The 23,534-nt window shown below is 41.2% G+C and overlaps 1 protein-coding gene across 2 annotated transcripts in view; it reads left to right on the plus strand.

Annotated features, from left to right (window-relative positions):
- The window catches only part of ENPP3 (ectonucleotide pyrophosphatase/phosphodiesterase 3), an 81,225-nt gene extending 69,476 nt beyond the window's left edge, over positions 1–11,749 (plus strand). The window contains exons 21-25 of one of the 2 annotated variants that reach the window (XM_045009257.1): positions 1,885–2,023; positions 3,093–3,170; positions 4,990–5,122; positions 7,369–7,525; positions 8,819–11,749. In XM_045009257.1, coding sequence (XP_044865192.1) covers positions 1,885–2,023; positions 3,093–3,170; positions 4,990–5,122; positions 7,369–7,525; positions 8,819–8,992 — 681 coding nt within the window. In that variant the 3' untranslated portion in view covers positions 8,993–11,749. The remainder of the gene's footprint in view (positions 1–1,884; positions 2,024–3,092; positions 3,171–4,989; positions 5,123–7,368; positions 7,526–8,818) is intronic. The other variant, XM_045009258.1, reaches the window with a different exon arrangement.
- The last annotated feature ends 11,785 nt before the right edge of the window (positions 11,750–23,534 follow it).

Here is a 23,534-nt window from a genome sequence, read left to right on the forward strand (position 1 = left end):
CAGCAGGTTTAAAACAAACAAAAGGAAGTGTTTCTTCACAGTCAACCTGTGGAACTCTTTGCCAGAGGATGTTATGAAGACCAAGACTATAACAGGGTTCAAAAAAGAATTAGATAAGTTCATGGATAATAGGTCCATCAATGGCTATTAGCCAGGATGGGCAGGGATGGGTGTCCCTAGCCTCTGTTTGCCAGAAGCTGGGAATGTGTGACAGGGAATGGATCACTTGATGATTGCCTGTTCTGTTCATTCCCTCTGGGGCACCTGGCATTGGCCACCTTCAGAAGACAGGATACTGGGCTAGATGGACCATTGGTCTGACCCAGTATTGCCATTCTGATGTTCTTATAAATGTTTCCACCACCTTTGCACCAGGCACTGCGCTTCTCTAGTAAGTTTCCAGATGAAATTGGAAGGTATTGATGTTAACCTACCAAGCCTTAAATAGTTTTGGGCCTGATTTCCTGAGAGATCATTTCTCTCCTCATGATGTACTGTCCCAGTTAGTGGGCATGCTTCAGTTGGAGTTCCTTGCAATATGCAGGAGAGCACTGCTGAGGTGGGTGGGGAGGAAAGGTGTTCTCTGTAGATGTTCTTAACTTTGGATCACAGTTTCCCCTTGAGTCTGCCAGAGCCTGGATCTGTTAACTTTCTATATGTGCTGCAAACTCCATATCTCCCCCCAGGTTTTTGGAGAAGGTGCAGGTAGAGGGCTATAGTGATTTAGGTTAGAATCCTCATTGTGTCCCTTATCTGGCAATCGAATCTATTAACATGCAGGTTTGCACCCATGTGGATCCCTGTTGCTTCAGCAGGACACCCCCTGGGGCTAGGTGTTCAAATTAATGGATCTCAGTGCAGGATTGTGGCTTATATTTGCTGATGGATAATTTTTTATCCTTTACATTATATTGCTTCAATGTAATGCGCACCTAGAACATAAGATGGACACATACAGAGACTTTCACACGTCTAAACAAAGTGCAAAAAAGAGGCACAAGCATGATTTCCCCGACTGCAGTTCACCTTTAACAGATCAAAAGTGATGTTGCACTGCATTTGTCATCTTCATATCTAATAAAGGTTTATAAAGCTTAGGCTGCTTCCTAGATTATTAAAACAAAAACAAAAACCACATAAAAAACCTCAACATGTAGTGTTAAAAGTAAAACAGGCGAAATCTCATTGGCTATGAAAGATGGATATAATTAATTATATCTTCATATCAAATAAAATCCTTTTCTTAACAAAACTGAGAAGAAATGAAATGGAACTAAGAGCTGCTGCTGAAAAATAAAATACAGTTGTGCAGATAAAGTGCAATTCTTGTCTTGTTGTGGGTGCAATCTTTCCAGTTGTAAATACCGAAATTAGAGTTGAAATGTTGTGGGTCAGCTCTTCAGCTGGTGTGAATTAACATCGCTTCATTGAAGTGGAAGGAGTTTACTGATTTATAGCTGCTGAGAATCTAACCCATAAAGTTTCTTGGTGTCAATGCTTATCCCATCTGGATACGGCTAAAATAACATCAGCCAGTATGTGATTCTCACATGTTAACTGCCCTGCAGTAGGAAGTGAAATTATTTTTAGAGAGCTGAATGGGCCAAAAATGTCACCTTTTTGGGCTAAGATACTACCTTAGGCTTGCTACTACAATTTTACACCATGCTAAGGGCTTTCCCTAATTGGATTACCGAAAAACAGAAGGACCAAGGAAAAACACTCTATAGAAAACATAATTTTCCATTACTTGCATTGAGCTGATTCATTATGAAAATAGGAAAAGATTAAATGAAAACCATTCTAGGAAGTCACAAACCATACAGGGCATAAGGTTAGCCACAACTGTGGGTGTAACACTATTTCCCCACTTTTTCCTTTTAGCAGGCAGACGCATCTTCGCTTCCTTCCACTGTTCCAGACTGTCTGCGGGCTGATGTTAGAATCCCGGCTACTCAAAGCCAAAACTGCTCCGACTACCAGCTAGACCTGAACATCACCCACGGGTTCCTGTATCCTCCCAGTCAGTAGGATTCTTTTTATAGCTAGTGTTTAGAAAGTCTTAATCAGCTGGATGTGGGTTTGTGTTTAAAGGATATCTACAACACCAAAGCAACCTGCTTGGTAACGTGTGCTGTGCAAAAAAAAATAGTAATAATAAAAATAAATAAATAGAGGTTTCCAGTGGCTGTGCATTGACCAGAAACAGCAGAATTACTAGTATAAAGTCAATACATTTTGCAGCAGCCACCCACAGAGCCACTCTAATCCTACCCAAATATTTTCAGTTCAGAAGATTTAGATTTACTTTAAAAATGGAAGACATGCTGGCTGTGATGAAAACTGACCAGAGTGACATAACGACCAGAGTGGAGTCAAGAATCTGGCCCATGTGGTGTCACTCCATGTAAATTTTGGTTTTTTTTATGTTAGTTTTGATGTATTGGAAGGGTTAGTTTCGCAACAGTCGAACAGTTGTTGTTAGCCCATAGTCTTTTTTTACCCATCACAAAGGTACCACGCAGTTTGGTACATCTGAACAGTCTTTTTCTGGGGGACCTGCTTCTCAGTGGAAAAAATGTATATTCTAGAATAGTTCATTGAAATATAAATAGATCAAGTCAATGCATCTATTTTTTAAAATATATAGGTTGCTAAAATCTGAATAGGCAATAAACTAAATCCTGGGGAATGGATGTGGCACACTTCATGCTAATGGTTCCTCCCTGCCATTCCTCAGAGATTACAGTTTTCTCCAAAATTTACAGGAGGGAGACCTTTTATTGGGGTGTAAGGGATATTTTTGTTGTCTATCCCAGGGTAATATTTTCCAGTATTACAGAACAAGCCCCCAATCCTGTTCAAACATCTGTGTTTGTATATATAATTATGTATTATTATGTATGTATATTTATATAGTTCACATATTCATGTGAGATTTTCATTATCTGCAATAATTTGCCTTCTGTCTACAGGGATACATAAACTGCACATTGAGAAACATCTTCCTATATCAGATGAAAGAGAAAGGAAGAGAAACATCTTCCTGTATCAGATCAGTCATTAATGCATGTTTCATTCTTTTTTTATAGATTTCAATGCAACTGGTCCAGAACAATATGATGCCTTACTTACCAGCAATATTGTCCCCATGTATGAAGAATTCAAAAGTAGGTTATCAAAAGGTTCTACTGAACATTTTCCTGCAGTTTATTAAATGATAATTAACTAAAGAAAATTAAGAAAAATTAAGATTTTAAAAATTCTTTTCTTAAATGATCATATTCAGTATATCCAGATCTAGTACAATTGCACTAAAAAGTATTGTTGTTTTTTTAAAATCACCATAGAAGATTTTAAAACACATCCACTGTATTCATTTCCTTTACTCTTTTCTCTGGACAATCCTACTTAAAACTGCCTCTTGCTAATTGGAATATATTACTGTTTGAATTCCTTACTGCTAGACTTTGGGGAGATTCGTTGCCCCTCACTTTCTTTGCAGGGGCGGCTTGCCGCGGGGGGCACTCTGCCGGTCGGGAGGGCAGCAGGCCTCCACCGAAGCCGCGGGACCAGGCGTCCCTGCGGAGGGTCCGCTGGTCCCACGGCTTCGGTGGAACATCCGCAGGCATGTCTGCGGGAGGTCCACTGGCAAAGCGCCCTCCGCGGCGTGCCGCCGTGCTTGGGGCGGCGAAATGGCTAGAGCCACCCCTGTCTCTTTGAACCACTCAGGTGGTGCTGAGGAAGTAGAGACTGCCTGCAAAGCCATTGCTGGGGATTCTGCTGGTGTGGGGAAATCTCCAGTAGGTGTACAGATGGAGTAGCTGGCTCCTCTTTTATCTTCTCTTAACCCCATGCAGGAGAAGTAGAGAGGCTGGAATTAGTAACCAGCTCTGTGACACTGCCCCTGCTTCACCACACAGTATCTCAGTGAACCAGAAAATCTGGACCTTTATTTGGAAAATGCATATCAGGCAGATGTGCTTGTGTACAACTATAATGAACCCTGCTATTCCCATCCATCTATCCTTGCTTCCAGTTATTAGTAACCATGAGCTATGACTTGTCTACAGACATATGTTTTGTCTAACAGTCCAGTGCTGGTTTTCTAAGACAAAGGAGAAATATAGAAAATGCTACAGCAAGTAATAGAAAAAAGAAAGAAAATAAAAATGACCGGACTGCTTTTCACAGTTCATTCATATCCCATTCGATCATACCACATAAAACAAAGAAACCCAGAACAGCAAAGTGACCTGAATCCCGAAGGGAAAATAAATAACTAGAGACAGAACACCCTGTCACAAGAAATATAAAACTCACTGGCCAGTTACTACAAACTATAGACTATATCAGTAAGAGGTAAACAGAAAAGAGTGTATTTTTAGCCACACTGTCTATAGCTGTGCACCTATTATCACTAGTTTACATTGTAAAGATAAATGTTTAATTAAATTACATAAGTAAAATAAGTTAAATGGCCCACTGGTATTTGAAATGTGTTCAGTTGACTCAGACTAGTTCCTGTGAACAAATATTCACATCCCCAAAATCACCATCTCAGCTGACACCAGTTGGCACCTTTGTCAGTAATCTCAGCAGAGATGCCAAGAACTGATAGGCATTGAAAATGAACTGTCCTCTCTGTTCAAGAGTTGTTCTTTACAAATTCAAGTTGAGCCATATCGCTAGACTGTGTGGAGAAGCTTGCAATGGCATAGCCTTTATCACATCTCTTTCATAGGTGAACAGAGTACATTGGTTGTGTCAGTACAACAGTTTCCCTCTAAATTTGCTTAAAAAGTGAAATATTTTAAAAATTATAAAATATAGAAGAAGTTGTGGCAGTTTAGCCTGGAAAAATGTGTTATATTTTCATTCTTTGCCTATGGCAATAAGTGAAAAAACATTCACAAGCTCATTAATGTATTAGAGGTAGAGCATTTTGGAACTGGTATTAATTATGTTCAACTATCATTTTAATGACAGAGATATGGAACTATTTCCATGATGTGCTGCTTCTAAAGTATGCTGCAGAGAGGAATGGACTGAATGTGATCAGTGGACCAGTGTTTGATTACAATTATGATGGCCATTTTGATGCTCTTCATGAAATTACACAGTAAGTACAAAAAGGTAACTGAGAGAAGGGTCAAACTCTGGCTTATTTCACATATATTTGCTGTTATGTTTTCCATATTCCAACCATATTTCATTCCATTCAAGCCATATTCTTTCAGTCTGAATGACTTCTGTTATAGGTTAAGAGAAACAAGAAAGATCAAAAGTAAAGTATCCATGAGAGGAGCACAGAGTGTATCCTCTCCATATAATGCTTACTCACAAAATGGCAGAATCCTTGGGAACTTAAAATTGCAATACAGAGAAAATAGGCATAACAATTACATACCTACAGACAAACACTACACATTCATATCAGATAAACAGTGTACTAACCACATGCTGTGTACTAACCACCATAGAAACGCAGGGGGAGCCCACTTTTTAGGGGAGGCCTCTGCAACATTGGAACATAAAAATGGCCATACTGAGTCAAACCAACCATCCATCAAGCTCAGTATCTCTGACAATGCCCAATGTGAGATGTTTCAGAGAGAATGAACAGAACAGGGAAATTCTGAGTGATTCATCCCTATCATCCAGTCCCAGCTTCCAGCAGTTCGATGTTTAGGACATCCAGAGCATGAGGTTGCATCCCTGACCTTCTTGGCTAATAGCTTGTGGAAGTGATGTCATTGGAGATGCTTTCCAAGGCTAGACTTGGAGATGCTCTGCAAGGCTAGCCTCTCCAAGGCTAGACTTAATACCACATCTATCAAGGATGTTTTGGGAATAGTGAAATCAGTTCTGCCGTGATGCAGGAGGGTGGACTAGATGACAGGCTGGGGATTCCTTCTAACTAATATGCTGTAATGCCCAGACAACCACATAACACTGTCTACAATTTTTCACAAACACGTTTCATTCTGCACATTTAGTCATACTATGTATAAAGTGTCTGTCAATGGGAAGTGAGGGTGTACAGCACATCCAGGAATCACTCAGCACTTCAAAGGCTTAGGCCCTACGTAGGGATGACTTTCATCTTGGAGTGGGGAAACTTTAATTTGTGAATCCTAAATTGATTTAGCTTTCTACAGCAGGTTACCAGGTGTCATTTTCTTCATGGCACTTTAGGTTAGGCACTGTCAACCCTCCCTGCCACACTAATTTTCTCTTTAATTTTTGCAAATTAAACTTAATTATATTTTAAATTGTTAACAGAATGAAATGCAAATATGGGGCTCGATCCTGCAAGGTGCAGTGCATTTTGATCTTGAGCCAGTGAAGCACTTAAGCACATGCTTAACTTTAAGCATGTGAGTAGTCCGTTTGATGTCAGTGGGACAACCACAAGCTTAAAATGCTTTTAGAGCTATTTACCATGCTTAGAGTAGTGCTTTATACAGATATTCAGTCAAACTAGAGATATATTTATATAAAAGGCTGTTTTCAATTTATTTTTAAAAAGGTGAAATTCTGCATTGATGTGTATATATACAAATACAATCCCACTGACTTCAGTGCTTGTACAGTATATTATCTTTTATGCCGGGGTGGACAAACTACAGCCCAGGGGCTGAATCCAGCCCTTCAGACATTTTAATCCAGCCCTCGAGCACCCGCCAGGGAGCGAGGCCCAGGGCTTGCTCCGCTCTGGTGCTCCATACAGGGAGTGGGGTTGGGGACTTATCCCGCTCCATGCGTGACATGGCTCCGCGTGGCTTCCCTCTGGCTCCTACACATAGGGGCAGCCAGGGGGCTCTGAATGCTGCCCCAGACCCAAGCGTCACCCCCGCAGCTCCTATTGGCCAGGAACTGCGGCCAATGGGAGCCGCAGGGGTGACGTCTGCGGCTGGGGCAGCGCGCAGAGCCTCCTGGCCACGCTGCAGCATAGGAGCCAGAGAAGGGACATGCTGCTGCTGCTGCTTCCGGGAGCTGCTTGAGGTAAGAGCCGCCAGGAGCCTGCACCCCAACCCCCTCCCGCACCCCAACCCCTCATCCCCAACCCCACCCTAGAGCCCTCACCCCTAGTCGAGCCTTCACCCCCATGCACCACAACCCCCTACCCCAGCCCAGAGCCCCTTCCCACACCCTGAACTCCTCATTTCTGGCCCCACTCCACAGCCAGAACCCCCAGCTGGAGGCCTCACCTCCTCCCACACCTCAATCCCCAATTTCATTAGCATTCCTGGCCCACTATATGATTTCCATTCCCAGATGTGGCCTTTGGGCCAAAAAGTTTGCCCACTCCTGTTTTATGCCCTTGATGATCAAACTTACCCCTTAATTAACGTTCTTTTATAGACACATAAACAACACACAAATCCCTGTCCCAACCCACTACTTTGTGGTGCTGACCAGCTGTAAGAACCAGTCCAATACACCACTGAACTGTGTGGGCTCCTTGGACGTTTTGTCTTTTATCATTCCTCATCGACCTGACAACAGTGAAAGCTGTGCTGTAAGTATGGTTTCATGCATGTCTCTGCACCCGGTGTGTGCATGACCTGTGATTCCTACAGAATTGTTTCTGGGGGAAGTCTTTAGATTCTGGTGTATTTAACTCAGTCATTCTTGATTTAAACAAAAAACAGTCAGGAGTGAAGGCTGGAACTAGTGGCAGCTTGTGAGGGGCTTGTTCGTGTTGTCAGATGAGTGGTAGCAGCTGTAAAGATTATTGGACAGGTGAGAAGCTGGGGCAGCAGGGTGTGGATCAGGTGATGCAGACTGAAGAGAGTGAGACAGCTAAGTAGAGAAGCAGCTAGTCAGCCATGCAGGAAGAAAGGAAGGATCTTGTGGGCCTGATGGACTCAGAGCAGTTATCATTCAGCGGTTGGCAGTCGGGAGTATGTAGCAGGGCTGGGAAGAGCTGCAGATTAGAGGTGACATAGATCAGCTCTCGCTCTGTGTGCAGGGTGGGATCACTGCAGCTTTTTGAAGAATAAAACTTGTTTGTAGACCATTTTAATGGTGTAACAGCGTTAGCAGGGTTACTCCCTTCAGCATAGCTATGGAAAATATTGCTCCTTATTTGTCTTGGGCTGACATCAGACAGTGTACTTTTACATCAATGCTTCTTCTGAGATTGAAATTAATAACCAATAGCCTTGATGTTTAGTGATACACTTACAGTACATAGTAAATAGGAAATGATAATGGAAAAATAAGTTACCATCCTTTTATGAAAAAAACCTCTAGAGTAATAGTACAAACATCCTAGTGTTTTGGACCATTGCTCTTTATATTTTAGTTTTCTTTTATTTGGGGGGGGCACTACTTAATGTAGACAGTAGATAAGACTTTACTGATTTGTAAGTGCAAGTGGAAATGTGATTCCATTATATTTTGTAGTTAAAGGGCCATTGAAACGTCAAGAAACCATTTATCAGCAGCATTTACTTCTTTGTCACTTCTGTTTGCTTACAAGTCTCTCCCAAAAGATGGATCTAGTACTGGAGTTATAGTATACATTCGTTTCCCTATTCAGCCAAAATAATCAATTAAGTGGAGTGTAACTAATTGGAAACAGCAATATCTGTTCAGTAGAGTAAATTGATATCAGGAAGGAGAGAAAACATCCACTTGATCCAATTCAAACCAGGCACCCAAATGCAAGACTACAGAGATGTCCAGGAAGAGAATGGAAAGAGCTTTTTCAAGTGAAGGCCCTTACGCCATACAAGGCTATTCTGTTGTTTGGTAACATGTGAAGGAATAACCAGTGGTTTGAACTGTGCTCGTTTTGCTTTGGCAGGATGGGCAACCAGAGTCCCAGTGGGTTGAAGAAAGAGTTCAGGCTCATGCAGCACGTGTTCGAGATGTGGAACTTGTAACTGGGCTTGACTTTTACCAGGACAGAGATCAGCCTCTCTCTGAAATTTTACAGCTAAAGACGTTTTTGCCGACATTTGAGACTATCATTAACTGAGCATGTGTCAGTAACTTGGACAAATAAATACAAAGTAAATCAATGTTTCCTGCAAAGAAAAACCTACTACAGCTCTTCAATTGATCAAGAAAACAAACTTGTAATACAAGAAACATAATTTTATTTGCTTTTTCTCAAATTTTCAGTCTTTTGTCATTTATTCAGTATGGGATTGAAAGGGGTAGTTTTAAATTGTTGACTGCCAGGTAATTTTATTTTAAAAATTACTAAAAATATTTAGTCTACAGAAACAAGAGCTGGTAGGCCAGCTCCTACTAGTGGTTTTTTTACTGCCAACTCAGGGATGTGGTTCTTTTACATACCTTACAGGACACCGTGATCAAGACCAAGCAAAATAATCATAGTTATTAACCAGGGCTATGGTTTTTTATTAAAGAAAGGAAAAGAAAACATTAAACAACACAAATAATCAACTGTTTACCTCCATTACAATTTCTTTTGTATGTCTCTCTGGGGAGAGCTTTTAATGGAGATTACACCCCCGAGCATGAATCATCTCCAGGGGGCACTTTTCTCTTTGGTCTTAACTTACCATTTCATCAAATTATTATGAATTAATTTTAGTGTCTTACTAGATACTTAAAACTGGTCATGTATTGGCAAAAGAATTTAAGGGAAGTGAAGCTTGTCTAGTATTTATTAATAATAATCTAAACTACTTACTTTGCCTAACTATAAATTCTTTTAACTAGGTCCTATGAAACTGAAGGTAGTTAAATTAGTTACTTAGAAGAAGCCATTTAGGGAGCTGTCTGAAAACAGGCCAATTACAGAAACTTAAATCCACATACATCCCACTATTTCTCTGTTTAGCCCCTGTCTCCTCTTCAGGAATACCTGGTCTAACCACCTGATGATTAACTGGAGAAGCTGATAGCTTTTTAAGGCTATGTTGACACTGTGCACGTTACAATGGCACGGCAGTGCCGCTACGGTTGTAAAGTAAGCAGTGTAGCTGCTCTTTGTTGCTGGGAGGGCTCTCTATCCCAGTGTCAAAATAAAACCAGCCCCAAACGAGTGGCAGTAACTTCGTCAACGGGACAGCGTCTCCTGCTGATGAAGCGCTGTCCACAACAGCACTTTTCGTCATTAAAACTGTTGTCATTTTTTTTCACACCCCTAAGCAATGAAAGTTTTCATGACGGAAGTGCCGTGTAGACATGGCCTAAGTTACAACAGCATTTCAATATTCCAACAAAATCATTAGAAGAGTTTTAAACCTAATTCCTTGGCATATTTTAGTGAACTTCCTCTCACCAATTGATTTTTCAAGCCTTTGCGGGAGGTATTCCTTGAGTAGGTTTCTTCTTAAGTCTTCTTTGTTTTTCTTCTCTCTCTGTGGTGGCTGGCTTGTGGAGTGCTGTTTGAGCAAGGTAGGGGTGGGGGTTGTATCCTTCAGTGTTTCTATACCCTTCTCCTTCCTATGTTAATGAATTATGGGGGAGAAGGGGGGCGGGAAACACCTCTTTCGGGTTTGTTTACATTCAGAGTTGGTTGTTGTCATCCTTTCATTGGTTTCATGCCTTCAGTGTTGGCTTAGGGCTTGTCTAAACTGGAAATGTTACAGCTGCAGCCCTGAGGGCTTCTCCTGTAGGTGGAGGTAATTCACCTCCCCAAGCGGCAGTAGCTAGGTTGACGGAAGAATTCTTCCCTTGACCTAGACTTGTCTATACCTGGGGTTAGGTTGGTTTAACTACGTCAAATCCAGGGATGTGGATTTTTCACACTCCTGAGTAACATAGCTGGGTCAACCTCACTTTTTAGTGCAGGCCAGGCATTAGGTGACACTTCCAGGTCCTGTATATGCAGTCTGTTTTAATGCATATGCAACCTTTCTTTACTTGCCTTTGTGCTTTTTGTGACATGAAAGCATCAGATAACTTTCAAAGCTAGCTTTAACTCTTATTTTTTATTCAATTCATTCTCTGAGATATTGTTGCAATTTTACTAAAATTTGACAGGAAATGAAATTCTGTTTTCAAAAAGGCCAAACACTCCTGATCTTTATAAGAATTTTTAAGACTGTTTTGAGAACTAAAATTAAATAACTTTTAGAAAGTTGTTGATTTTAGCTTAGCTTAAGCTGTTGATGCTAATTTTTGGGATGATGCTTTTCTTGTCTTCCTGAATTAGGTGCGGACTTCCTTGTGCACTGTCAATAACTAATTAATTCCCCATTAATATAAAGATTCTATACTTAAATGGCTTCTTTCACAGCTTAGTTTAGCTAGGTCATTAGATTCCATGGTGGAACACAAAAACATTTTTACTGTTTACACAGCAAAGACATTAGGGACTTTTCATTTAGCTACATATTTACAAGTATGGATTTCACAGTTTTGTCATGATAACATTTAAGAAATAAACAAACGTTTTTCTCCAGTATAATAGTAGGTTTTCTTGCAAGAGGGTGGGTGTTGGTGGAACCCACTTTGCCTAGATTTGTTGCACTGATCACACACCCTACATTCCTTTCATACTCATGTTTCTTTCTAAATCATGAATGTTTACATGCTTGATTTACTTGTTCATAGAAGATAGAAATGGAAACCTTCTAAATTTCTTTGATTCGCTTAACATTTTGTAACTACTAGTTAAACATAAATATTGTTATATCTCCAATCATCCTGGCTATGGCATTCGTGTAGCTAATCTTTATATTCAGTAAAAGTGCAAATAACTTTAGATCAACTTAATTTTTTATTGTTATAATAAATTTATTCATTTGCATCAATATTGAGGCCTCTCCCCCACATTAGGTTTGATTTGGTTTGTGCAAACTGGATAAGAACAATTCAAGATAAGTCAAATCCGCATTTCTGAGCCAGCCTTTTAATATACACCAAATTTTATATTCCTGAGTCTCTTAAACTGTAAATGATCTGTGTTGTAGGTTTACAACATAAAATGGTTGTGCTATAGAGACCTTGGCATTGCCAATCATATGAAAGAATATTTCTGTAATGAAGATCAAGGGAAAACCAGTTTGATAGACTGTTTTTCCACTTGTATATGTCAGTAGAATCTGTAGTTTTCTAACACCATTCTGGGATGCTCTGTTATCTTTACTTTCTTCTTCTATGAATTCAATTGACTTGAATATCTTTTTAATATGTAGCAGCTGCTATTTTGTCAGATGATTAAATGCCTCACTTCAGCACTTCAAGGAAAAAATATCCACTCCAAAATTCAAATAAATGGTCTTTATTACATACCCAAAGAGCTGGTTATACCAGGGTAAGTCTGCACTGTGATTAAAAAAAATACCCCAAAAAACAGGGCCTCGGTCAGCTGGCTCAGGTTTGTGGGGCTATACAATTGCAGTATAGATATGTGGGCTCAGGTTGGAGCCCTGGCTCTGAGGCCCACTCCCACTGCTGGATCTCAGAGCCTTGACCTCAGTCTGAACCCAAACATCTACACTGCAGTTTTATAGCCCAGCAACCCGAATCCTGCAAGACTGAGTCAGCTGACCCAGGCCAGCTGCAGCCATGCCGTGGGTCTTGTATCATGGTGTAGATGTACCCTTTGTGACCATTTTATGCTGGAAGAGGTGAGCACCCTTGGAAAAGCCACAGGTATTGTGTGTGGACACTTTGAGTATTCACAGCTCCCTCCAAATGCTTGGCAATACCTAAAATACTTTTGTGCTATTCTCAAATAATTAAGCATGAGTCGGGAGCACAAAACAGGCAGTAACGTGGAAAAACAGGTAATATCTCTTACACTTATATAGTGATTTCATCATGAAGGAGCCCAAGGGTCAAAATGCATACTGCATATATGGTGCCTTGGAAATGCAGCCAGCTACAGTACAGTAGTGGAAATGACCAAGGCTCCCAATCTCTGCTATTACAAATGTTCTGTGTGATAATTACATGGGGAACAGGGAGTGGGGTTGAGATCCCAGCTGCAAGTACAGGTAATTGTCGGTATAAATAATGGCAGGTAGATGACCAGCTGTCTGATTTGTAGGCACAATCCTGCAGTCAGTCATGATTATCAATACTGGAGCCTGTAACTGAGTCTCCAAGTTGCAATGTCTATTTTAAAGCCGACTTTCAAGTACACACAGAACAGATAGGACCTTGTTTTAAGGCCTCTTCTGAGAGGCCCATACTTACACATAAACAAGCTCAGTGGTATTTAATTTCTCCTTTTCCACAAGGATGAAGGTCTGAGTCAAACCTGCTGGGATTTGAATGTGTGGTCAGACCACAAAGCTATCTTCTTTAACATATAATTATATTTCGCTCTGCGACATTTGGGCACCCACATCTTCTTCTGTATCCACGCAAGAGAATAAAAACACCACGCCACTCTTGGTGGCAGAACCATCTTTTTGAGCGTGCAACTTCATGTTCAACATAGGGTAACTCTCACTCCTAACTTAGTCAATGGACATTCATATTCTATTAAAATGATGTAGGCATGCAAATTACTCATGCCAAATCAAAATTAATTTCAAAAGTGAGAATAAATCTATTTTTAGGTACAATTATGCACAAAGCATAGGCACTTTAAAAATCTGTATCTATATGTTCATAACTGGTCAAACTATGTTTTTCAAAGGTTGCTCAGACTTTGACACATATTTGTAGTATCTGTTATTCCTGAAAATCTCAGACTTTTAAAAAAAGAATTATCTAACACGTGAATGTCTTTTAAAACACACAGATCTGCACAGCAGATACTTAGTTTTTGAACAGATAATGCTTTTGCGATTTATCCTCAGCATGAGAATTGCCAGCTGATGGCTGTTTGGTGGTATGTGTGAAAGAAGCCAGTGACCTTAGCCCAATTCCGGGTTGTAAGGTATCCATATCACAGCTGGCACCTTTGATGGCAGTTCCAGCAGAGGCCGATTATTTGAACTTCCATCTCATGCCTAGAAATGTCCTCTTCAGAGGCTTCTGCATCACTGCGGGGGCATTCATCTGCTCAGCATTTCAGGCCCCAATTTCAAGACTGAAAGAGAGAGAGAGAGAGAGAGAGAATATCAGTGTGGATAAACTTTTTCTGCTGTACATATTTCATTTGTCAAGGAATCTAGGTCTAGGAATGGGAATGTGACACCTGTCATAAGTGCTATGATTCAGGAAAGGAAAACTTCTGTAACTAACCAGCAGCACATGAATGTTGAGTATTACAATCAAACATGCAGGTCTGAACTCATACTGCATTTTTTGAGCATTTGAGTTTAAAAATAACTTTTCACATGAGTGTGTGCTAAGAGAGCCTGACTGCTCATATGGTCTCAGAAAGCAAACATGAAAGGGTCCTGAGCACATGCAAGCTGAATCTTCTAGTCCAGGGGCTAGGACATTGGCCTAGGACTTAGACCCAGGTTCCATTTCCTGCTGTGCCATAGACTTCTTGTGTGACCTTGGGAAAGTCACGTAGGCACTCCGTGCCTCAGTTCCCTGTCTCTAAAAATGGGGATAACACCACTTCCCTACCGTATGCAGGTGATGGGAGGATAAATATATTAAATATTGTGAATCACTTGGAGATTTACTGATGAAAAGCATTGTATGAGAGTTAAGGATTATTCTGAATGAATAGGTGTGGAATTCCATTCCCTCCCCCGCCCTCATTATTCATTCTACACTAGTTAAACCCCTACAAAAAGGCTTTTATACAGCACAGTGGAGTCACTAGGGTTGAAGTCAATGGGGTTGCACAGAAATAACGGACTGTGCATAAATTTGACCTATTATGAGTAAAGAGCTGGAGTCTCATCCCTGCTCTGCTCCACTGGCAGTGCAAACCTCCTGCCAATCCCTTGCTGTAGGAGAGTCCTCAGCTAGCATGGAGCCAATTCCCACAGCTCCAACCCACAGCCCCTGGTACACCCAGTGCACAGAAACTATGTTGACAGTTGTCCTAACAGTATTTTTTTTTCCAAGATTTTTGTAGTCAACCTTTTAGTTCTCTGTGTGGTCCATAGACCTTCTGAAAATGAACATTCCTTGCTGTTTACAGAGACAGTTATGGGGAAGATTTTCCTCACTACTAAATTCAATAAGTGAGTCTAGTCATGTATAACTCAAGACATGTCTGGAGCTTGGACTGATTTGGTGGAAAGTCTGTGGAATGGTTTTTCCTTCTTTCCCTTCCTTCCTTCCTACCCGAAGCCAGTGCCTTCATCCTTGGGATCTGGAAACCGGTACTGTAGTTCAACAACTTTAGTGGGCTGCATAGCTGGACAAATCTTGCAGTTTAGTTCAGTGAAACTTTTTATTTTAACAGGGCTGCCAAGAGCGGGTTCGGGCCCCGGTGAAATTTTTTTTTCCGGCCCCCCCAGCAAGGGTGGACCAGCTAAACAGGGCCGACGAAGCCAGGGAAGCTGGGCCCCAGGCCCCCTTCCAGACCACCAGGCCCTGGTAATTTGTACTGGCTTCTCCCCCCTCTTCTCAGCCCTGAATTTTAATGGTAGTTTTATTTACCCCCGGGTCTAGGATCCATAGGTAGAGTGTGTGAATATATAAACGATGCAATAATGCCAGAATATTCCAACCTGGATGGTTGAAATTAGCCTTTAAAATCCATTTAGTAGGTTTGAAATTCTTGGCTAAAAAGCTGATAAATTATACAGAACTAGCAGTAAGCTTTGTTTATAGATTTGCATTATTTTTTTCCTATATGCAGCAGGGGTGCTGGAACAATTTGTATAGTGGGGGTATTGAGAGCCATTGAATTAAACTTTAAACCCTGTATATGATGGAACCCACTTCAAGCCAGGGGGTGTAGGAGCACCCCGAGTTCTAGCACCCGTGATATGCAGCAATGATTACTTTGTAATGAAAAATCGGATACTATACCTTCGGGACCGATTGACATAGGCCCCGATCCAAAGCTCACTGAACTCAATGGAAAGACTCCCCTTGACATCAGTGGGCATTGGATCAAGTCCACAGCACAGTCCTAATGGCCAAATTCTGTCCTCAGTTACACCCTAGTAAGTTAACCCCATTGAGCACAGTAGGATTGGACAGGTGAAAAAACAAGGGAGGAATTGCCCCAGCCATTCCCTAACCCTGGAATATAGTATATATGAGTGAAATTCACCACAGTTCAAGCCTCTGAGAGTTTCAATGGGATTTTTAACTGGTGCACAGGCCTTGTGCTTCCCCTCTGTGCACGGGTGAATTTTACTAGGGCTGTCAAGCGATTAAAAAATTAATTGCAATTAATCACGCTGTTAAACAATAATAGAATACAATTTATTATATAATTTGATGTTTTCAACATTTTCAAATATATTGATTTCAATTACAACACAATACAAACTGTACAGTGCTTTTTTATTACAAGCATTTGCACTGTAAAAAACAAAAGAAATAGCATTTTTCAGTTCACCTAATACAAGTACTGTAGTGCAATCTCTTTATCATGAAAGTTGAACTTACAAATGTAGAAATATGTGCAAAAAAACTGCATTCAAAAATAAAACAATGGAAAACTTTACAGCTTACAAGTCCATTCAGTCATACTTCAGCCAATCGCTCAGACAAATAAGTTTGGTTACAATTTGTAGGAGATAATGCTGCCTGCTTCTTGTTTACAATGTCCCCTGAAAGTTCTCATGGCACTGTTGTAGCCGGTATCGCAAAATATTTGTGTGTCAGATCTGCTAAAGATTCATATCTCCCTTCATGCTTCAACCACCATTCCAGGGGACATGTGTCCATGCTAATAAGGACTTCTGCTCAATAACAATCCAAAGCAGAGTGGACTAACACATATTTATTTTCATCATCTGAGTCAGATACCACCAGCAGAAGGTTGATTTTCTTTTTTGGTGGTTCAGGTTCTGTAGTTTCCACATCTGAATGTTGCTTTTTTAAGACTTGAAACCATGCTCTACACTTCATCCCTCTTAGATTTTGGACAGCACTTCAGATTCTTAAACCTTGGGTTGAGTGCTGTAGCTATTTTTAGAAATCTCACATTGGTACCTTCTTTGCGTTTTGTCAAATCCGCTGTGAAAGTGTTCTTAAAATGAACTTGTGCTGAGTCATCATCTGAGACTGCTATAACATGAAATATATGGCAGAATGCAGGTAAAACAGAACAGGAGACATACAATTCTCCCCTACGGAGTTCAGTCACAAATTTAATTAACACATTATTTTTTTTAATGAGCATCATCAACATGGAAGCATGTCCTCTGGAATGGTAGCCAAAGCATGAAGGGCATACAAATATTTAGCATGTCTAGCATGTAATGCCTTGCAATGCTGGCTAAAAAAGTGTCACCCGAACGCCTGTTCTCACTTTCAGGTGACATAAATAAGAAGCAGGCAGCAGTATCTCCCATCAATGTAAACAAACTTTTTTGTCTTAGCAATTGACTGAACAAAAAGTAGGACTGAGTGGACTTGTAGGCACTAAAGTTTTACATTGTTTTGTTTTTGAGTGCAGTTATGAAACAAAAAAAATCTACATTTGTAAGTTACACTTTCATGATAAAGAGTGAACTACAGTACTTGTATGAGGTAAATTAAAAATACTATTTCTTTTATAATTTTTACAGTGCAAATATTTGTAATCAAAAGTAATAATATAAAGTGAGCACTGTATACTTTGTATTCTGTGTTGTAATAGAAATAAATATATTTGAAAATGTATAAAAACATCCACAAATATTTAATAAATTTCAATTGGTATTCTATTTTTTAATAGTGCAATTAATCATGAATAATTTTTAAAATCACGATTAATATTTTTCAGTTAATCATGTGAGTTAACTGTGATTAATCAATAGCCCTAAATTTTACCATACAGGAGTAAAGGTAAAATCTTATCTGGTGCTGATAATGTTTTAAGAATATCCTGTGCTACATTATAAGTAAACATCCAGTGCTGATAGCAATATCCTGGAGTTACTGCAATTCCTAAAGGTGTTTTCACAGCTAGCTGTATTTGAAAATGGGACACTGTTTTTGAGTTTATACAGTGTAGAAAACAATTAGCTGTTTCAGACAAAGATTCTACTCTTTTACACCCATAAAACACAGTACTCACATTTTTAGCTGCATGACCTGTAAAAAAAACCTTATTTGTTAAAATGCTATTTAAATGCATACCTTTGATTCTCTGTTAGCTACTTAAACCAAAAGAGCTTAGTTGTGTACTTACTGCACAACTCCAGAATGTATTAATAGGGCAAAGGGTGTTTATTCTAAGGTTACATGTACCTTATATAGTGAAAATCAGAAAGCACAGGAAAATTAAAAAGTTTTGGAATACTGGAAAGTGGAAGAGAAAGGATACATGATCCCTTAAAGTCTTAAAAAGGTAAAACTATATGTGACACTATGCCCACTCTGCTCAGGGTATTAAACCTACCACAGGAAAGTGGCAAGACAAAATAATGTCCTAGAGGAGGAGCAGATAAAAGTGAGGAAGTTTATTATCCAGAAAAAAATAAAGAGTGAAGCATGCAAAGATTTATAGCAATAAAATGAAGACCGATTCCCAGTACCATTTAATAACTAGTTACACAAGCAAGTAGAATTGCAATTTTAAGGAAAAGATTCTCATTCTCTGCTCTATCCTCGAAATTGGGAAGAGGTTTTCCTTCTTAATGCTGTCAAATTCTTCCTGTTTAACAGTATACATGAGCCATCAACTAAAGATTCATTCTTTGAAAATGGCAATTGCTTTGGTGCTATATTTCTCAGCCTGCCTCAAGAGATCTCTGTATCAAAAAGAGGCAAAATGGAAGTCAGCTTATTTTTCATTTGTAAAAATGGACACTATTAGGTGCCAGCAATTAGCCTCCCACCCAGGGCTGGCTCCAGGGGTTTTGCCGCCCCAAGCAGCCAACCCCCCCCCCCCCCAAACAAACAAACAAAAAAACCCGTGATCGTGATCTGCGGCAATTCAGCGAGAGGTCCTTCGCTCCGCCGAATTGCTGTCGAATAGCTGGACGTGCCGCACCTCTCCGGAGTGGCTGCCCCAAGCACCTGCTTGCTAAGCAGGTGCCTGGAGCCAGCCCTGCTCCCACCACTGCTCTGTTCTGAGTGTTGGGATTTCCTCTGAGACCTCTTTCCACTGAGCTTCCCAAGAACTCAGTTCAATTCCAAACTATGTCCCTGAGGTATCTGTATTTGGCATATAGCAATGCTACGCTGAGTTGATCAGACTCAAATGCAGGGGGTGGCTGCAGGGTACATCACAGATCCAAAGTAACACAGAAATCCTCTCCTTTTATACATATTCACATATCTCATTGCATCATACATTTTTGGAATGGCTTGGTTGCGGTGTAGGACCCAGTCCTTGTACAGCATGCTCTGCTCATGCACTGTTCACTCTCAGCCTACTCTGAACCTCATCTCTACATTCCTGTCTTTACTTGTCCATTGTTATCTTGGTTGTAGTAAAACAGTTCCTTGGGTGTTCTCCTCTTTATTTTTAGCTGCTCAGACATTCTGTCTTTTTAGCCCACTGACCTATTTACTTAACTTCATCAGACCAAAGTCCTGTTTGCAGCGTGGTGATTCATTTACCTTCCTAATCCTATCTTCCAAAGAATGCGGCCTCCCGCCACACCCACGTGTTTAATTGCTCATGTCAGGCCAGGCCTACCTACACTTAAATGTGATATTTTCAACAGGGGATAAGGGATTTAGCCACAAACCTACTATTGAAAATAATGGAAGTTGGGAGGCCTGGATCTTCTAGAGTTGTTGAATATTAGGACCACACCTGAAAATGATTACAGGGAGGATTGCTAAGGCACTGCGTACAACTAGATAAATAAAGGAGCTTGCCTTGTCTCTGTCACAGGGAGGGGAGTGACCCTCCAGACCACCTTGCTCCCAGAGATTCAATTTTGTGATCCTAAAAGCAGAACCAGGAAAATCAAGGTGGGTTTGTTAATAAGGGCGACTGTGTTTCCCTGGGACCACTTCCTTGTCGTCAGTGACAACCACCGCTTTTTTGTTAAAGCAAAAAACACTTTCTACTTTATATTTAATAGATGATTGCTGCTGTTGCCAGCAGCTCATTGAAGGTCAGTTCCAATGTAATTAAACTGTAGATATTTTTAAAAGGCTCATTATATTTTACCAGCTCCCTGTTCAGGTTTTTTTTTTTCCTCTAAAAAGAGCAATACAAAGGGGTGCTTGATCAAATTGCCTCCTACTCCACATCTGCCATATTTGAGTACATGCCAGTTTGTACACAATAATTTGGGCTTTTTGCATGTGCAAAGTGGGTAACTACACATGCAAATACTGATTTTCCTCCCTGTCAATTTTTATTCAGTGGAGGGTGGTTAAGTGGAAACTGTTCCAATCTCAAATTGTGGGACTGTTTTAATGAAAAATGGCTGAAAATTTGGCCCTGAAACTTCAACACAATGGCATATTTGACTTCTCTAATGAAATAGTGAATGTGAGACTTGTGATGATTAATGTATGTCAGCTTGCATCTGTATCAATCTACAACCACCATTTTGTTTTTGTAAGCACTATTTTGATTGTAAAACTGTTCTGTGCCTTCACTGTCATCTTTTTGCCTCCATCATGCACTGTGATTCCAAGAGATGATCTCAGAGGATGTACAATGCAGAGCAATCAGGAACTGTTAACTTGGATGGTCTTCCATTCAAATGGAAGCACCTAGGACAATGAGTTGACTTCTGCATGAGGAAACAGCTCAGCTCAGATAGGCTTGTAACCAAGCAATGGATCACCTAATGAAGACAGTGAGGACATGTCTACACTAGAAACACCTCAGTGGCACAGTTGCAGCTGCAGCAGCTGTGCCACTGTAGTGTAGACACTACAGTGATGGATGGGGTGCTTCCATCAGTGTAGTAAATCCACCCATCTGAGAGGTGGTAGCTAGGTCAATGGAATAATTCTTCCATTGTCCTGGGGCCCTCTAAACTGGGGCTTAGGTTGGTTTAACTATATCTCTCATGGATGTGACTTTTTCACACCCCTGAGGTATAGCTAGGTTGACCTAAGTTTTAGGTGTAGACCAGCCCTGAGCACGGTCACCTGATGGTGGGGAGAAAGGCTGGAATCTTATTAAAAAAAGACCTTCTCATCAGCCATTATAGAGACAGACCAGATCCAGAAGACAAGGCTGTACAGGAGAAGAGGGTCCTAGGACCCTGAAAAGGCTGACCAAACCCCAGTGGACTCTGAGTTAGGGTGTGCACACCACATAGGGCCTGAATGAATTAATAAGGTCCTCCGTGGCCAGTTATGTTATCTGGCTGCACCTGGAAAACAGGGCAGGCGTAATTAGAGATGAAGCCCAACTGGGGAGGAACCGTGTAGTGATTACAAAGGCAGGAAGCTGAGAGCAGAAGGGGGCTGCAGGGAGAGAGGTTGCAATCACGCTCTGTAGGAATGCAGCAATTCTCCCCAAAAAGGCCATATTTTTGGAGTTTAATATTCCCACGCCATGCACACCCACATCATATATCATTTAAAAACTTGTTATGTACTTTAAGATACAGTACTTGTTATGTACTTTTAAGATAGGTATGATGTAGAGCTCTCAGGCACGGGTGAAAGTAAGCCAGTAAAAAGTGGCTGCCAGTACCGCCCCGTAGGCAGCTGAACTTAAAGCGCTGCCGTGGCAGCGCTTTAACATCGTTGCCCCTTTTGTACCCCCAGGCCACCAACAGCGGGAGCGGGAGGGAGGAATAGCTGCCTGGGCCCTTTAAATCACTGCTGGAGCCCAGGAGGTGCAGGCCAGGCCGTGCGGATGGGCTGGCTCAGGGATGCTGACCCCCAGCCCTGTCCCTTCTGCCCGAGGCCCCGTCCCTTCCGGGGGCCAGAGTTGGTCCCCGTACTGGTAAGTGTTGAATGTTACGTTCACCCCTGTGCTCAGGTGGTGCAGTAAGCCTGTAGTTAGGGCCATCCCTAGGGGGGTGGTGGCCTAGGGCAGAGGTGACGTCACTTCCAGGACCGACCATGCTGGGGGTGGATAGGGGCGGCTGGGGGAGGCGGTGTCTCCCCAAAAAGCCAGATGTGGCCCCGCCCACACTCAGGGCCGGCTCTAGTTTTTTTGCCACCCCAAACAAACAAACAAACAAAACCTCCGGGAGCAACTGCCGAAGCAAAAAATGCCGCCCCTGGAATGCTGCCATGCCGCCTCTGGAGTTGTGCTACTCTGAGTGCGTGCTTGGTTTGCTGGTGCCTAGAGCTGACCCTGCCCACACTCCACCCTGCCCCCCCCAGAGCCCCACTTCGGTGGCCCTGCTGGGCTCCAGGGGGCTGAGGCCATGTCACCTGCCTTCCTGGGGCTGAGGAGGCTGTGGCGGCACCATACGCTCTCCCTCCCGGTGCTCCCCCAGCCAGAGTTCACCTGCAGCCTATGTGGCGCTCGCCAGTCACGCCGGTTCACAGGGCCCCTAGAGCGCAGGGCCCAGAGTGGTCGCCCCGATTCATCGTCCCCCAAGGATGGCTCTGCCTGTAGGTGAGGTGAAACAATGGTACCCAAAATGCAAAAGTGTCATTTTTTTGCACAGTTCCATAAACACTGCAACGTGACTATGACTACAGTTTTTACTGTTCATGTTAAAATTAACACCTTAATGTGTTTATTATTGGCCAAAGCTACTAAACAACAATTTATTGAAAGATTTGTATTGGTTGTGACTGGGTAAGGATTTATTTTCAAAATTGATGAAGCTGTTTAACATGTGGCAAAAATGGCAAATATCAACATCGTGTAATATACTAACATGAAATGTTTTCATACTGCATATTTTTCATTATCAAAGTATCTCACAAGTGTTTATAATAATTTGCTGTATTTTTGGCTGAAGTTTGCTGACTAGATCAATCACATACTGAAGGTTGTGCACTAGTAGCAGTAGATGGAGTCACCAAAGTTTGTACTGCACAATGGGTAGATATGAATGCACTTGAATTCTTAATGTAATGCTTTTCAATTTGTAAGCATCTATACATACCGTGTAGCATCTAGTCTGAGAGGTAGAAGACTTTAATTTGTAATTGCCTATGAATGCAGTAATAGCCTTTGAAATAGAAACTAGCTTTTTAATTCAGAGTGGTAGCTGTGTTAGTCTGTATCAGCAAAAAGAAAGGAGTACTTGTGGCACCTTTAGAGACTAACAAATTTATTTGGGTATAAGCTTTCATGGGCTAAAACCCACTTCATCGGACGCATGCAGTGGAAAATACAGTAGGAAGATTGTGTGCGCGCGCACACACACACACACACACACACAGATAACATGAAAAAATGGGTGTTGCCATACCAACTGTAACTAGAGTGATTAATTAAGGTGAGCTATTAGGTGAGCTATTATCAGCAGGAGAAAAAAAAACTTTTGTAGTGATAATCAGGATGACCCATTTCCAACAGTTGACAAGAAGATGTGAGTAACAGTAGGGGAGAAAAAATTAGCATGGGGAAACAGTTTTTACTTCGTATAATGACCCATCCACTCCCAGTCTTTATTCAAGACTAATTTAACGGTGTCTAGTTTGCAAATTAATTCCAATATGATATACCCATT

This window comes from Mauremys mutica, chromosome 3, assembly GCF_020497125.1.
Source record: "Mauremys mutica isolate MM-2020 ecotype Southern chromosome 3, ASM2049712v1, whole genome shotgun sequence".
NCBI classification, from domain to species: Eukaryota; Metazoa; Chordata; order Testudines; family Geoemydidae; genus Mauremys; species Mauremys mutica.